This window comes from Terrapene carolina, unplaced genomic scaffold, assembly GCF_002925995.2.
Source record: "Terrapene carolina triunguis isolate 2854851 unplaced genomic scaffold, T_m_triunguis-2.0 Scaffold132, whole genome shotgun sequence".
NCBI lineage: Eukaryota > Metazoa > Chordata > Testudines > Emydidae > Terrapene > Terrapene triunguis.
The window spans coordinates 7,290,648-7,309,130 of NW_020664483.1; the positions used below are offsets into that span (position 1 = coordinate 7,290,648).

Here is an 18,483-nt window from a genome sequence, read left to right on the forward strand (position 1 = left end):
GACAGAGACAGACACACACCTTGTGTGTGGGGGAGAGAGAGAGATGCACACTGCCCCTTAAAGTAAGCTGACCCACTCTTAAGTGCACTGTCTTTTTAAGTGGATCAGGAAGTTGAGACAGCAGCTGCTGCCCCAAGCTCTCTCTCTCTCTCTCCCTCCAGGTCCCCTCCCTTCTTTATATGGAGAAGGGGTAAGCGGGGTGCAGGAGCGGGGCGGAGGGGGACACCCTGACATTAGGTCCCCTTTCCCCCCCTGCACAACAAGCAGGAGCTCCCGGGAGCAGCTCCAAGGCAGAGGGCAGGAGCAGCACCTGGCAGTGGGGGGAGGGACAGCTGAACTGCTGATTGATAGCCTGCTGGGCGGCTGCAGCACAGGGAACTTAGAGGAGCGGGCAGCTGATAGGTGGAACTGATGGAGGGCTGCCGGTCCACCCTGGTTCCAAGCCCCCACCAGCTAGCTGCAACGAGCTGCTCTTCCTGCAAGCAGTGGACAAAGCAGGCGGTTGCCAAACAACGTCAGAAGGAAGCATTGCACAACTTTAAACGAGCATGTTCCCTAATTGATCAGCAACATAACAGCGAAACAATGTTAACCAGGATGACTTTAAGTGAGGAGTTACTGTATTTGAAAATCCTACCAGTAATTTTTAAGTTATTTATCAGAAAGACTACTTCTTTGAAATTTCCCCAAACAATTCTGCTTGTCAAAGCCTTATTTTTGAAAGAATCATTTTCTTAAAAAAAAATCATATGCATCACATAAATGCCTGTAGGCCCTAATAAAGATCAAAGTCCCATTGTTTTAGCACAGTACAAACACAAGAGAGCTTAAAATCTAATGGGGATTGAAAGGTCAGGCTCACAATGGAACACTGGTTGCAATCCTAACTAGGGTGTTGATATTGCAATAGTTAGGAATTCACTGTTTCTTTAATATGAGGAAGCAGAGGTTCGTTTTAATTAAGGATTAGCCCATGAGAAAAGAAGAATTGTTTTTAAACTCATCCATTTATTAATCTGGTAACAATTTGTGCATTCGCTAACTGAAGAACCCATACTGGTAGCCTTTCAATTTCAGAGAATTTTGGTGTTCCTCCAACTTTCTAATAATACAACTCACAAGCACACAGTGAGCCCTTAGGAACAGCTAGTATTCTTTGTCCTTGAGATTAGAGTTCAGCTTCACAGGTACAGAAAATTAAGTCTGAACTTGTTAAAATTAACAGTATGGAGTTAACTTAATTGCAGTATCACCTGCACTTGAGAAATAAACCCTTAAAGTGTGTATGCACTTCCACGGTTTGATAAAGCAAAACCATCAGCCATGGTTTTCTGATTTGGATGTAACTAGAACTTCCTCCCACTTTTATCGCAAATCATTACTATAATTAAGCTTAGCAGAATTTTTTTTTTTTTTTTAAATTTCAATGGATGATACTGATGTTTATTTTAAAGCATTTTTTTTATTGTCATCGATATAAATTTTCATAGTTGTGGGAAATTTAGGGGGGGGGGAGACAGACAGTAATTATTTAAAAGTAGATTTTGAGATTCAAAAAGTTGAAGCTGTATAACCATTAAACCACAAAGTATCCTTAAATCAAATGCTAATAAAAGATGTCAAGCGGCTTTTTTCTTACTTTGCCCATCTGTAAAGTTTCAATCGTCATCAATGGAAATATTTTTTTCATAGGTTTATATGTCTACAGTGAAATTGATGTTTACCAACATTTACTGATAAAAATCTAATCCTTCCAAGCCAAACTATAATAAACTTCATCCCTTTGCAGCTAGGATAGAATTGTAAACATATTGCATTTATCTGCACACACTTATAAATCTAACAAAGCTTTTTTGGTTTCAAAATGTTACTTATCTGCGTCAGACTTATTCAAAAAACAAACCAAAGGCAGGAAATAGCCTATTTGAAAGTATAATTTATAGAACAAGTTTTGTAAAAGCTTTTTTCTATACATCATTTACAAGAAACAAATTAAACTGGTCCTTTCAAAGTACTTAAAAGCATTACTATAGCTAGATAATGCAATAAAGCAGCCAGCTAATAGAGAGAGTTTATAAAAATTTCCATTTAGCTTGAGCAGACTTCAAGATTGTTTAAATTGAATAATCCTTGGTTTTCAACCTCCTTGTTCCTCCAATCATTACTACCTGGTAGGGTGACCACACAGCAAGTGTAAAAAATCAGGACAGGGGGTGGGGGATAATAGGTACCTATATAAGAAAAAGCCCCCAAATCCGGGACATCTGGTCACCCTACTACCAGGCAGTGGAAATATCTCAGTCAAGTAACAGCCTTCCACGGCAGAGGTAGATCAACACACCGGACTCCTTGTTGTTACCGGAGGTAAACACTTCTATGGGATGTCCACTACAGAGGGCACTAGAGCAGAAGACCCACACTGATCCTTCATTTGGAAGATAGAAACACTATGCTGTTAAATTCACAATGCGAACAGCACAAAGAAATGGAAGGAAATAACATTTATTTTGATTAAATAATCTAATTTTTCTGAGTTGGCCAATTTTTCAGTTGCCCCAGTAAAAAGAACAGGAGTACTTGTGGCACCTGAGAGACTAACAAATTTATTTGAGCATAAGCTTTCGTGGGCTACAGCCCACTTCAGGTGCCACAAGTACTCCTGTTCTTTTTGCAGATACAGACTAACACGGCTGCTACTCTGAAACCCAGTAAAATGGAGCATTTTCCCAGTAGTTAAGAGCTACACAGGTTCGAGTGTTCCTTTCAAATACTTATATATAGTGCCCATTTCATAGCGTACCTGGTTCTTGAGTGACGTCCACTTTTCCTACAGTGATATCTAGATGTTCACTTTCTTTTGCAAAATTCTCCCATGCTGCTTCAATCTGTTGGCAGGCTGGACACCAAGGGGCATAACTAAGAACAGAGAAAAATGTATTAGATTAATATACACACACTGAAATATTTTTTTAATCAAGCTTTCAAGAAAACGCACATCTGATACAATGGAAATATAAAAGTACTGATCACAGATAAGTAGACACTTTCTAATTTTTTCTTATTAAAACTACTGGATTAGGAAAAAAATCATGAAATCCCAACCAGTTTTAAAAAAATCCCTATGGATTTATAGAAGTTGTTTAAACAATTCACAAGTTTGAAAGGATCATCTTTTCCAAATCCTTCACAATGCAGCACAAATAACTCCATTTACACACAAAATGGATTAATTTTCATGGAAGCTGTCAAGAGTTACTGAAGCGAGGTGTATCTTCAAAAATTATGTCCTAAAGACGACATTCTACATCACCTTCATACATCTCAGGCCCTCCTCTAAATTACATTGACTCTAATTTGTTACTTGATATTATCAAGGCAGGGCACCTATGCTATCAAGGCATATTTGTCTTGACAACATTCTTTAGAGATGCACCCTGACAAAATAAAGTTCATCAAACAGGAAAAAGGCAAACAAGAACCTATAGAGACTACATGTAGGCGTCTGATATGAAAAAGTGGGAAACTTAAACAGAAGAGGAAACAATGAGTTTCCACAGCCAACTGGTAGAGGAAGGAGGTTGGGAAAGTGGAGAGGCACCGCAACCTGCAACAGAAGCTAGGAATAACAACCTGGACATTAGAATATGGCAACCGATAGTGGCAGCTGGCAACACTTTTTGTTTTTTAAGGTCTGGCAGGAAATTCCCACCCCTCTATTATATTCTCCCAAGGAACATGAGGGAGATATACAGAGATAGCTTGCCTAGGGCAGCTGTTGAGCTAAGGATAGTTTCACTGTACTCTGTGTCTGAAAGTTTTATTTGTTTTTAAATAAATATTTATTATTTGATCCTATAATGCTGCTTTGGACAGCTGGCCTTCCTCCTCTAAAGGAGGAAGATTCCCTGTGTGGGACCATGTACACACATCCAAACCGAATCACCATGTCTGTGGCCTGATCTTTTTGCATTGATCCCCCTGTGCTCCACTCTGTGAAGGAGAGAGCGGTGAGGAAAAAACACCACGCTGTGCTCTCTAGGTCAGAAAGGGAAAGTGTTATTTTATTTATTTCCTCTTTCACAGTTTGTCACTATGATCCTGCTTTGGAGTGCGGGGGGGATTGGGGGGGGAGCACAAAATTGGACTCAGGTTGTTTTCAAAATAATTTCCAGTGACTAGTACTCCCACTGCCTTCTACAAGCATGGGGTTATTGTTTCCCCTCCTCCACTTGGGCTCCTTTTGGGTGTCAACAAAGGGCTCCCCAGAAGCTCTACCCCTTTCTGCTCCATGGAAATCACATGGACCAGATGGGTCTGTGTTTCCCTGGAGGTCTCAGCCTGGGATAGGAGCAGGCATCCCCTGGGGAGTGAGGGGGTGGGATGTTCTAGAGGAGGCACAGGAGGAAGGAGCTGTGCTAAATTGCCCTGTTAGTGCACCCTCTGGCATTAAAAAGGTGCATGTTGCGTCTGGTGCCCTCCATCCATGACTCAGACAGAACTGGAGGAAGGGAAAGATGCTGAGCTCTACAATCGTAGCTGTTGATGTGGGCTGTAGGGACTTAGGCACTATCTTTCATTTGGTACACTGCCCTTTTGGCTCCACTCCCCTCATGGAGATGGGGGAACAGCTTGTCCCCGGACCTGATTTTTCCAATCCTGCCTGGCTCCTTTCCTGCCCCAGGGGAGGGGTCCAAGGTCCCCCCCTCCCCAAACTAGGTTCTGAGGAGCAAACTTCATCCTGCCCACTAAGTCAGCCAAGATCCCCAATGACGCACTAATAACGTCTGTCCCCTGCTTGACCCCTTTCCTTTTGCCACAGGTTTTCCTTAGTTTAGGTCTCTTCATGAAGCCTGAAGGGGCACCATCTACTGCAAGCATCTCCGAAGAGGATGCAGAACTGATGGGACTAATGAGGAGTCAAAATGCTAGTTAGAAATTTGAAATAAAAGGTTGACATTTTCCTCAGCTCGGCGGTCTGGTTCGGCTTCCAGCAAAACTGTGGAGGTAGATAAAACAGGTAAAATCCAGGGGGCAGGGCATTCCCCTTGCTGCCAGTGACTGACAGATCTGGTTCTGCCCCCAAGGGATAAGCAGGATTTTAACAAATCTGTGGACCCTAGCACAAATGAAGAAGAATTACTTTTTATCTCTGTTAGTAGTCTTAGCCCTTAGGTTAGCAGGTGTTAGATATATTTCTCAAGCCTTTTCTCTTTTGACTACCAAGAAACTAGACTCCTTTAATGAGCGAAGATGGCACACACAACAATATTTCTAGTTGAAAGATGCTGTCTTTTCTATTCTTAAATCTGACTTCTTCTGATTAGATATAACTATGTATCTGGAACAAAATGAATGGGTGACCGGGGCAATTTCATAGGGGGGGGGGGGGAACTATGAATTTTGCTTAGTTTGATTGCTTAACAATTTGTCTTATAGCTGCTTCAATGCCACTAATAACATAATATGAGAGAATTTGATGTCATTTTAGAAATTAAAAGGGAAATTGTGATTGGAAAAAAAACTTTGTATTGCTTGTGATAATTAGAAATGGAAGCCTTAGCTTGAAAGCGAATATAGTGGAATTATGAAGCAATGGCAAATGTATGAGATCGTTTAAAAACACAAGAATATAACATATCCTGAGAGGGAACAAACATTTACAGATAATATTGTAGAAATGCATTTCCTAATAGAGAAGCAACACCTTTTTGTACTGTACTTTTTAAGTCAGATTCCCTAAGAGAAAGAGCTTCTGACAAATAAAGCAGATAATATTAACAGAAAAAAGTCTGTAAAATAACCCTGTGCTCTATGAAGAAAAGAATAAATCACTTGAGGTACATTCAGAAATAAAAGAGTAGTCAGGAAATACAAAAGACAAGAAGAAAAACTATTTAATGAGAAAGCAGACGGTGAGAGATCAAGCCACTGCAGACATCTACGATAAATATAGTAAGAGTATTGAAAAAAAATCCATAGGCATACATCCAAGCGAGCAAAACTGGGATTTAAGAATACTCCTAAAGCATTCCACATTCAGAATAGTAAGAGAATAAAGTATGTGCTATCCTTTTAGAATTCAAAGCTCCCTGGTTGCTGAGAGTTGAAAATGTAAAGTTTAAGAACTACGGGAAAGAAAAAAAATAAATGAGAAATGTTAAACTAAAGCAGACATATTTTATATTGATGTGAGGGTAAAATGTAAGCAAAACCCTCTCTTACGCTACAACCAGATTTATAGGAAAGGCTAAATGGGACTGTGTCACTGTAGGCTAAATTAAATTGACAATATTAAAAAGCTAGGCACAACTTAAAGTAATATATTGAATAAAGGAGAGCTGTTTTATTGAGAGGAGGGTTTTGGGCAAGAACGTGAAGTCTCCACTCCAACCACAAAAAAGAAAATATAAAATAAAATAGGCAACATATAAATATTTAGATAAAAAAAAAGGGAGATGAAGATGAACTTAACACTGATTCCTGGAGCAGGCTTATACAAGACTGTTTGTATTACATAACAAATATACCCTGCCCAAGATATGCAAGTGGCATTGAGAGCAATGGGAATTTCATTTACAACCAGAGGACCCTTGTTCACACATCAACCTACATCTATTATACACATACCACCCAATACAATGCAACCTGTAATATAAGCAACCCCACAGCCTTCTTTCTCATAAATGTCCAACATCCTATGTCACCTCATCTCTCATGCAGACCCTCATCCAATAAGGGACTTACATGGACGAACCCTCATCGTAGTCAATGGGGTTCCAGGCAGCATAAGCTCCCATTGACTCCAAAGAGGGGCCACCCACATAACTTAGGTTGATAGTAAACAAAGAAACAACATGCCATGACTGAAGTGGCGGCATGCCTTAACTGTTTCTTGTTTACAAATTTTATTAATGTGGAGATGGTGCACAGTGTGCTCTTATACAGTAGTAAGTAATATGTATAGAATTGTAAAAAGAGAAAGTGCCTATTACAGGCTACAGGTGCCTTTAACACTAAAAACAAATTACACAATATGACTGACCCAGCAGCCAAGCTTTCCTATGTAGCAAAAATAATCAGGTACAACTTACAAAGAAGAGATTGAAAAAAACATCTTTCCCAGACACCATCCCTTAGCTATTCCTCCCTCCTAACTCCCCAAACCTGAGAAAAGAGATGGGTTTTGCAGCATGCCAGGAAGTCAAACATTGAATTTTTCAGACAGGGACTTCATGCAGAAGGCTCAGCCAACAGTCCTCCCATCTTTTTAAAAGAAGGGGAATATAGCTGGAACATTGCCATTGACCTCAGTTATGCTATTTTTTTTTAATAGATATAGATGTGCTGGTCTATCAAATGCTTTTAGGTGTAGCTTGGCTGTGTTCACAGTAAGTATTTACATTTAGTTTTATTCCCCATTGCAGATCAGGACAGAATTATTAAAGAGGAGACTATTACTACATTCTGCAGTCTATGTGCACCTGTCACAAGCATTATGAATGTGACACTACTGAACATGTTAAGAAAAATGGCAAGGGATCCTGAGTAAGGACCAGGCTTCAGAGAACCCTCTGTCCTCCTCAGTGCTGCTGCTTTTGTGTCACAGTTACATAGACCTGCTAACACAGTACATATGATGGCAGTCTTTCCCCTTCAGTGGGCTACAGGATTGCATATCCATATGTAGGCACTTCTGCCAGGAGTTCCGAGAACAGTGAGCAAGAGCTCTAATAGCTGAAATCATCTTTTGGCACAATTCAAAATTTTGAGAAGCTGCAACCTGCCTTTAACTTTCACTTAGGGTGACCTGATGTCCCATTTTCAAAGGGACAGTCCCGTTCTTTGGGACTTTCTTATATAGGCGCCTATTACCCCCGCGCCCCCGGTCCCGTATTTTCACAGTTGCTATCTGGTCACCTTTTCACTTCATATTTTTATGCACCTTAAGTTGACTGGTTTTGAGTCATTTCTTCGCAAGCCACTCCCAGACATAGCCTTACAGACCTTAAAACTACTACAGTCCAGTAGTGATCAGACGTCACAAGAATGCAGTGAAACTAAAGAATGTACAGAAAAAACGATGTAGTATGTAAGTCCCATCATAATCAAGAATTAAACTGGATGGTAACTGGAGGAAAGGAGTACTAAGAATGTGTATGCAGAATGGAGGTGAAGGATGGAATGGAGAAGGACAAAAAAATATTTTTATTTTTTCTCCTATTTCCCGCTGTCTACACTTCTTCCTCTTTACAAATGACAATGGTTTTAAATAAAAGTTACAGAAAAGATGAGGCTCAGGGGAAAGCAAAGACTGAGCTCTTGAAAGAATTTAGGTTTTATCAAGTTACATAAGAGTGGGATGGGTAATAGATTAATAAAGACGCTAAAGCCAGCCTATGACCCTACAACCTAATAATTGGACATATTGATAGGAATTTTATAAACCCAGCTGCACTACAAATGTGTTACCTGAGAAGATAATCACAAGATTTCCAATATTTACAAGATCAAAGGGTTTTTTTTGGGGGGGGGGGGTTAAACCAAAATGTCACAATCTGGTCTTAAAAAAAGATTCCTAGATAATGACATTTTTCATGCCTACCAGTTATAAAAGTAAAGGTATAAAAACCATTTGAAGAAATATGACAGATAACTGGTTTCCTGTGAGTCTATTAAGTTATAGGTAACCTCGAAATAACAGATTCTTTTTTTTACATTGATGCTAAAATAGAAAATATTCAAAATATTTTACCAATGCAATAGACAAATTTTTTCAGATCAGTGCAACAAATGAGAGCACCAACCAGGAGAGGAAAAAAAAAAACCTCAACGAAATGCTTCGCACTAGAACTGTAGGTCACCACTCCTTAGGTAGAATCTGCTTCTTTAGAACAGGTCAATGTCACAATGACATCCATAGGTTGTTAACAGGGCCAAAAACATGTACCCTAATGCAATCACAAACAGATATGGTTGAAGTGTATTTGTTTATATTTTTTAAAACTGCCTATGAGGTTCACTGATGCAAGAGTATAGAATTGTGTATTCATTCAGTAACTAAAACATTTACAATCTTGTTATAAAGGCAATGTTTCCAAATCTTATCTACAATACGCTGTTTGAAACAGAAAGGTGAAATCACTGAGGTCAAAGTTTCAAGTTTGGATGCCAAGTCACCTGAGGCTATAAGGACAGCTCTTCTCTATCATGCCTTTGAGAAGAGTGCCAGAACAGCAGTAGGGAGAGAAAGCCAACTGATAAAGGGACATATCAGACAACCATGATTATTGATTGTATTGCATCATCAAATTATTGTATTTTGCTGTTGAGCACATGGGGAACAAGGTGGATTTTCACAGAGCACAGGAATCGGCAATTCTGGGCACCTCGGAATGTAAAAGTAATTTCCTAGAGGCCAGCAAAACCACACAAATCCTCCTGTGGTTTTGCCCTTACTAAAAATAAAATTATAAATTGTTTTTATTTATACTGCAGTAGCACCCAAAAGCCAAAGCAAGATTTGAGACCCAGTTGGGTTAAGCACTGTTCAGACACAATAAGACCCTCCACACGAATCTTAATTGCTTCAACCCTGCTATCTCTGCAGTCACTCTCAGTACAGCCAGCAACCAGCTGATACTGAGGTTATTTGTAAGGGTGGAAAAGGCCACTAGTGAAAACAAATCCTTAGATTGCTCTTCTCTGCCTCACATCCAACCACATACCCACAGAGAAACACACTGTAGATGGAACCAAATATGGCAACAAAACTCGCCTCAAAACAGTGAGTTAAACTTTATTAAAGCCATACTATTTGTTGTGCTAAATTTTACAAGTGGCCAAATGGCCCAGGAAGCGGGGGAGGCAGAAGAATCTAATCTGAACAGTGATCATATCAACAGTGGTAGTTGGGATCAGGACAGATATTTAACACACCTAAGTTTTATCTTAGAGTTCATCTTCCATTGCACCTATTGAGGCTCCAGGGATGGGCAGGCTCAAACCGGCCTACATCTAAAGCTCACACACACACACACACACACCCTAAGGGGAGGAGCCACCAGACCCAGGCATCAAAAGATCACAGGGGACAAAAAAAATGGACAAACGGGGGCATAGGTTCAAAAGCAGGGATCCAGAGGGGGACACTGAGCAGAGAACCCTGGACAGCGCCCACTGCTCTTTGAAGGCGTCCAGGGAGCCAGTGGACGTGGCCCAGAGGAACTTTGCCTGGAGGTGTGACTTGAGGGAAGATCAGAAATAGACTGCAGAGCCCCCAGCCCCCATCCAACTTCCTCCTACTGGTATGATGGACGACCACCGTGGCCAGTGCCAGAAGGAGATTGACAAGGCGGTCTCGCAACTTTGTGGAGCCACGGATAGGGTGTGCATAAATCAGGAGGTGTGGGAAAAGTGCAGCCAAAACTTAAGGAGGAGGTTTTGGAGGAGCTGGAAGAGGAGCTACAACCTGGCATACTTGATGTAAATATGTGCCTGTGTCTCCCTCTCACCACAGAAAGGACAAGTGTCAGGGGAGTCGTGAACCACGCCAAGTACACACCCATGCTTACAGCTCCATGAAGGAGAAGCCAACTAACATCCCCGTGGGCCACAGGACCAGGCTGGAATACAGACTGGCCCACTAGGGTTCCTCGCCCTACTTGGGTGGTGAAAGGTCCCACCATTTGGTCTCAAGGAGGGACATGACTGCGAGGAAATTAAGGGTGAGGAGCACAAGCATGTACAGCTGTTTCTTGGACGAGATTTGGTGACACCCTGGCTGCAACTCTCGCAGCTGGCTCAGGTGGTGCTTGAGGAAGGAGGGGACGAGGGGGCTCACAGGGCAGGGGCCCGATGGTGAGGTCCCCTGCATCTTCCACTGCAGTGACTCCCTACTATTCACTCACTCATCCAGCTCAGTGACACGGCTGAGGAGGCAAAATGTCCTTCCTTTCTGTCCTATCAAAATTGATGTGCCTTTTTACAGCACCAGGGGATTAGCTTTTTTTTTTTTTTACGTTCAAATCCAAATCTGACAGGGCAGCCTCAGATCATATGCAAAAGATTTTCTCAAAGGAGGGGGAAGGAATACTCATCATCTGTGGCCTATCACCACCAGTAGAGTATCCTCATTTTGCCTGTAATTTGTCAGTCTTTCAAGGCCCAGACTGACAGAGAACCTCAAATATTTAGAAATGTATATTTATTAAAATGATCTATTCTGGTTCTCCCCCTTTCAAGTGCTCTAAGCAAGAATATTTCACCTTGTTTTTAAAACTTATTAATGGTTTCAAGGGAAAAAATCTCTATATTTACTTTCTCAGAGACTGCACTTAACAGTGGGCTTTCTGAAGCTTTATCCACTGAACAGCTGTGGATTGAAACCTGCAAGACTCATGCACTTCAAAGCCCAGAAGCAACTGTGTGAGTATATTTCTTCTACATTAGGTCCTAGCAACAGTATGAATCACATAAGGAAGTTGCTGCCTTTATGAGATATAATTAAACATAACGTGATGTAACACAAACAAAAAAAGATTCAGGAGTACAAAGAAAGCAAGCAGAAGTCCAGCAGCAGAAGGATGGCTATCCAGTTTATTGCACTGAATGCAGCATGTATGATTACCTGCCTTGTGGACAGCGGGTGTGTGTGTGCATTCGGTGCAAGGAGCTCATGGCCCTCAGAGACCAAGTACAGATTTTTGATACTAGAGTGGCTGACCTGGACGAGCTAAGGGAGATAGAAAGCAGGTCTACACTAAAAGCGTTACATCCGATGTAGATGTGCCGCTGTAGTGTGTACCGTTAAGACGCTCTATGCTGCTCTCCGATCAGCATAATTACTCCACCTCCGTGAGAGGCGGAAGTTATGTTGGCGGGAGAGTGTCTCTCACCAACATAGCACCGGTGTGGACAGCACTTAGATCACTGTAACTTGCGCTGCTCGGGGCGGGGTGTCTCTTTCACACCCTTGAGCAACACAAGTTAGATCAACTTAAGCGGTCGCATAGACCTGCCCAGAGACACAGAAAAGAGACTTTCTGAGACAAGGAACACATGAAACCCAAAATCCATACTAGAGGAAGGTGAAGATAGAAAGCCAGACCCTGTTGATCAGGAAGATAAATAAGGGCTTTTATGCTATTATGAGAGGGAAATCATGGCCCAGCAGATATCATTGGAAAAATTTTCATTGACTTCAATGGAATGAGGATTTCACTTCAGAGATCTTATTGTGCGCAGGAACCTACCACTGTTTTCCACCAGCCCCGGATAGTTTACGGGCCAGCATCTCCCCCTTCATATATCCTATATACTGCTCTTCCTTCCATCATCTTCTGCACCCTCTCCATTCCCCTACTTCATTTTCCTCAGATTAGCCTCATGCTCTAGTTCCTCTTTACACGAGCCTATAGTCTATTCTTTCAGTGAACTCCACTCAGGGTATGTATGTAAGACTTATTGTCTCTTAACATGTCTGTTACAAAGTGTGGCATCATTTAGAGAGAGGAAATCACATCTTAAATCTTTGAATATATGTGTCCAAAACAGAGAGAGATAAAAAGAATTGATAACCATGCTCTTAAAAGCATTTCCTCCCCTTTATAGCCGAATATGGTAAAATAATCCAGCATTTCACTTAAGCAGGAAGCTGGTGACTAACGGTGTTAATATACCCACAGCAGCTACTATTGGCACTGTTTTCTTCAACTGTTTTCTTCCTTTTCTGCTGTTGCAGTGGCAAAGCACTGCAAAGAGTATCACTTGAGTTAGGTTTCTTAACATGCACAGCAGCACGAGCCTGGCATTCAAGGAGTTTCAGGCTGATGACGAAGGGTTTTTTTTAACCACCTTAATCCATGCATTGTGAAGCAAGGGAGATGTATATTGCAAATACATAGTACACAAACCAAAACATCAGGAATGCAGGTAGTGTTATCACTGCTCTTCAGGAGTAGACCATTCAAATCTTGTTTTTACAACAGCTGCCTCAACACTCTGTGTTGGTTAATCCAGGGCAGGCTGCATTCTCCAAGGGAACAAAAGATAAGTAGACTCACCAAGATTCTGCAGGAATAGAGACCTGATTTCTATGAGGAGGTGAGAAGAGTGTCACCTTTCACAAAACTCAGTAAGTCTTGAGTGCATTTCATCTGGCCAGTCAACATAAAGATCCAGGAATTAACCTCTGTAATCCACTAACACCCATATCACAATGGAGTTGACTTTAAGATTGATATATTGATGCTTTTTGCTATGAGCAGAAAAGAAATATGTGAGTTCCGTCAATTTGTCCACTATAGCTGCAGAAGGCCAGAGGGTATGCCTACACTGCAACTGAACAACCAGGCTGGCCCATGCCAGCTGACTCCGACTAGCAGGGCCCGGGCTAAGGGCTGTTTCATTGTGGTGTAGATATGCCAAGCCAAAGCCCTTCCGCATCTTCTGCTAGTTCTTCAACCATTACTCTCATTAACGTACACCATTAGTTCAACTGGGGCCTAGTCCAAAACAAATGCTCCACTGGGCCAGAGTTCATGGTCAACAAACAGGTAAACCAGGCACTATCAGGCTGTTCAATCCACCGCTAGACCTGGAATAGTGTTTAAGGCCTGTGCAGTTGTCAACAGTCACACTTGCATATAAATGTGTGAGAACTCAGGGACAACCTTCTGGCTCTCAAATCATTCCTCCCACAAGTACATGATACAGTGGTTCAAGTTGCCACAGACATGCCAGCAATGTATTCATATAACACAAAACCAACAATACAAACAACATAAAACCAAAATCAAAATATTTTCTCAGATATTGTGGAATGTATGTTTTCTACTCTGTAAGCTGAGGAAAAAATAGAAGTCGATTAAAAAGCCTTTACAATTTTGTTCATACTAGCCTCCTATCATCACCATTTCTTGTAAATGTTGGATCTCACACACTTCAGCACACTCCTTGTCACATTGATGCAAACAGAAGACCAAAAAAAGCTATAATTTCTTTCAAAGACAGTTATCCTACATGTCATTGATAAAATGTTCTGCAGTATTTCCAGATCCTGCAACTTTGCCAGCTGTGAATGGGTGAACAGTTAAAAATTAGTTCTAGGATGGATTTTTGTTTCATTGGTGAGTTCTGCAGTGATACACTGTACTATTCTGGAAAAAGAACTTGACTCTTCACATCTGGTATTGTGTAGAAAAAGTTAAAATTGAAATGCTGACATTCAAGATTTTTCTGTTTTCTATTTGCCGCTTATAAATGGTGTCAGTACTATGCCAATTAATTTACACTATTCCCTAAGTATTTGCCATTGAATCATTTTGAACAAATGACAGCATTTTTCAGATATGCAGGTTGACATGGTCTAGACAGCAGCCCTTACTATATGACAGAGAACTTACAGCCTTTAAATAGGGATCTCCAGTGTAGTTATGGCTGCCACAGAAGTGCTAAGAGAACTCATGTGTTAGTGTAGAAAAAACTCTGGAGACACCAAAGGAGTTGGAAAAAATGCCAGGCCTCCCAACCAGCTAGGATTTTTATGTCAAATACTGCAACAATTTCAGAGGAGTATATTGGACTAAATTCTGGATCAAGAGACTGGTAACTGGGTGGGAATCTCACCTCCAGGTCAGCAGTTCAAATCCAGCCAAAGTAAGCAATGACAAACAGTTTTCATCATTTAATGGCTGTTCTATGAATACCAGTGGATCTCAGACTACTTTCTAGTACAGGGATGGGCAAACTACGGCCTGGGGGCCGCATCAGGCCCTCCAGACGTTTTAATCCAGCCCTCGAGTTCCCGCCGGGGAGCGGGGTCCAGGGCTTGCCCCGCTCCGGTGCTCCAGCCAGGGAGTGGGATCGGGGGCTTGCCCCACTCTGCATGGCTCCCAGAAGCAGTGGCATGTCCCCCCTCCAGCTCCTACGTGTAGGGGCAGCCAAGGGGCTCTGCACGCTGCCCCCGCAGCTCCCATAGGCCGGGAACAGTGGCCCATGGGAGCAGCAAGGGTGGCGTCTGCGGACAGGGCAGAGCACAGAGCCGCCTGGCCGCGCCTCCACATAGAAGCCAGAGGGGGGACATGCCGCTGCTTCTGGGAGCAGCTTGAGGTAAGCGCCGCCTGGAGCCTGCATCCCTGACCCCCTCCTGCACCTGAACCCCCTGCCCCAGCCCTGGTCCCCCTGCCTCCCTCCAAACCCCTCAGTCCCAGCCCGGAGCACCCTCCTGCACCCCCAGCCCCAGCTGGAGCCCTCACCCCCCCTCCGCACCCCAGTCCCCAATTTTGTGAGCATTCATGGCCCACCATACAATTTCCATACCCAGATGTGGCCCTGGGGCCAAAAAGTTTGCCCACCCCTGTTCTAGTAGAAAGACATCAAGACTGTCCCGGGGGGTGGGGGGAGGGGACACGGCGCTATAGAGGACGGACATCACAAATCCAGCACCAGTGGATTAACTCCTTCAGCAGAGGCCAAGCACAAAATGGGTACAGAGACTGAAGTTCACTCTCGCTTAGAGAGATGACCCCTTGAGGTCAAGTCAGAGGCACTTTAGGATGTGTAAGGAAAGACAGCATGGGGAAACTTAAACAGCTATTTCATATTACATACAGTGTCTATGTATAAACAGAGTGCAACTACCATAAGGGAAAAGAATTTAGGCAAGTCAAGTCCTGTCCCCCATACTCAGCTAGTGGTAAAACCTGGGCGGATAGGTTTCCCATGCTACCATCTCCACGCATCACTAGGTCATTTATCTTCATCACTTCTAAGCAGAGTTAACACTACAGTTGTAGTGTGAAAAATATGATTTTCAGATTCATGAAGTTAGTGGAATGGAAAAAAAAAAAACCATTGTAGACATCAGTCCAACAGAGGAGTTTGTTGCTACCGGTAGTTATAAAAAAAATCAGGAGCCTTCATTTTTAAATTTAAAATACCATAAGAAGTATATTAATTTGTCTTTAAAAGTCCCAGTGTCACATAATTCAGGTGATTTAGTTAAATTAAGCACCAGTTTTGAGAAGAAGAGCGCATCTGACTGAAACAAGATCTGAGGTCTAACCAGCACAGAGTTCTGACAAAATGAGCTATTAGGGAATGAAAACGAACCCAATAATGTCTTTGCTCCACCACTTTTTGGTTTTAGTCATTCACCACCATCTTTGTATGCTCCCTTTCCCCCTCCCCCTTTTTTTTGGCAGGTTATGTGGGGGGCGGGGGGCTGGTTGCTTAAAACATTTTCCAACTTACTTTTTATGGCCAAGAAAAAGTGAGGAGCCACCACGATGAACCGCCCACTTGATTTTAGTATAAAGTTATTATTCATACACAGGCTAGTGAATCTTCTTCTTTCTTCATATAAAAATCTTAATTTCTAAACTTTCACAGAAAGAGTCTAAAATTTGTGTTAAACCATTTAAGGTCTAAGTGAATGAAAAGCTTTGTTACACTGTGCAAAACCTCTTCTATTTAAATTCTACATTTTTAGCCTAAACTAACAGATTGTCTCCAACTAACGAAATACTAAATGACTTATGGTTACTGAAAAAGGTACTAGGAAATCATTAATATATCATTTGGTGGCTCATAATATTTTTCATACTGCAGTAACAAGGCAAGACACTATCTACCTGATGACCTCAACTCTATTTTCTTGTTTGCCTTCTATTTATATCAGAAACTTTCCTTTCATTTTCATATCACATTTTTGCATTTAAGATAGACAAGAATATACAGTAAACCAATGAAAAATCAAGCCCTATAAAACCTTACTCACAATAGTAAGTCAATAGTGTCTCTAAAGCAGGGCCTTCAAGATGGTCAGGCATAATGTCTATTTTGACTACGTACTGATATCGCTAAGACTCCAATAGGCTTGTGAAATCTAAAATTCCTAGTGGAGCTAGACAGTCCCTCCCTTTGATCACCTCCCAATGCAGGGTGACTTAATCCCAGTAGAAGAAAAATAACAAGGCAGAAACAAGCCTAGGGAAATATTCTAACAACAACCTTGAATGCAGCTTTCATACACTCAATGCTAGTTTACATCCTAAATTTACCCAAGGATTTACTGAAGTTTAACACTCACAACCATCAACTTTGAGTCATGTTATTTAAACATGCACAGACCTTCTAGGAATAAAGCATACAGAATTAGATCATCCAAACTAACTCACTGCTTCAGCCTCGGACTAAGCTCTTTACTCTCTATTATGAAGAGCATTTTTTAGAAAACAAAATTTAAGAAACAAGTACACGTGAATGTTCCTCATAACATCATTGCAAAGGACATCACTAGTAGTTCATAGTTTGTTTTTAACTGCTTGGATATTCAAGCTGTGAGAGCACTTTTACAGAAAGGCAGCAAACATGCCAAGATACAAATTGCACTTTACAGCATCCCTGCACGCAAAAACAGGGAAATATTATAAACCCTTTTTAAGGCTTGTTTTTAAAATGTTTTGCGGAAATACAAAATTGTTGTTTCTAAACAAATACAGCTGGGCTAGCCTGTAAGTTCAAAATATCTGTATTTCAGACACTTGAATGGTCTGATATCCTGGGTGAAATCCTAGCATCATTACAGTCAATGGGAGTTTTCCATTGACCTAAGTGAACTTCGCTCTATGTGAGATGCACTCAACTTGAAGTCTATGGCAGAACTCCTATGGATGCCAATGGGAGAAAGAACACGCTCATGAGGCATTTTTTGTGTGCTTCATATCTTCCAAAGACAAGAAGAATTGGACACACCCAGCTAGGAAGTAAGAAGGGAGGGGGACGGACTTTGTAGTTTTGAACTTGTAGTTATCAGCTTAAAAAAAAAACCTACTTATAGTCATGTATAGTGCCACTGTATCCCAATTTTGCATCCCTTACTCCAACACAACTCAATGGAAGCTTTGAATGCAAAGAAGATGCAGGACACATGCTTAACTTTTCAAACACAAATAGTCTCACTGAAGTCCATGGGACTACTAACGTACAGCAAATTAAGCATGTTCTTAAGTGTTTTTGGCCCTGATTATGCAAACATTTAGTGCATTTCCCACTCCCTGTTGAAGAAAGAGATAACAGTAAATAATATTTGTCACAGGAATTTTTTTTTCATGTTTATAACCTAGGGTTGATGGGAAGCAGTAGAAAAGAGTATAGGCCTGGTAAGACGGTCCATGTGAAGCAGGGGTAGTTACTTATTTTTTGTTAAGGTCCAAATTTCTTAGTCAAGGTCCAGACTCCAAAGAAAATAAACAACAACAACAAGTAGTAAATAAAAAGGTTTTAAGGTCTGTTCAAAAGCATCTGGCAGTCCAGATTTGGCCTGCGGTCTGCCTACTGACTACCCCCGATGTAAAGGATTTGCTGGATCAGGCCCGTATTTCAGAACGTGCTTATCTAATCTGAAGAAACACACTGTATTCGGGGGGCATTAGTTACTACACACGTGAACAAAAATAATGATGTCCCAAGTAATGCAGTCAC

At 41.5% G+C, this 18,483-nt stretch overlaps 1 protein-coding gene across 2 annotated transcripts in view; it reads right to left on the reverse strand.

Moving 5' to 3' along the window:
- The window catches only part of TMX4 (thioredoxin related transmembrane protein 4), a 54,325-nt gene that overhangs the window by 35,043 nt on the left and 799 nt on the right, over window positions 1-18,483 (reverse strand). For both annotated transcript variants that reach the window (XM_024192883.2, XM_024192882.2), the window contains exon 2: window positions 2,801-2,916. In XM_024192883.2, the coding sequence (XP_024048651.1) occupies window positions 2,801-2,916 (116 nt within the window). The remainder of the gene's footprint in view (window positions 1-2,800; window positions 2,917-18,483) is intronic.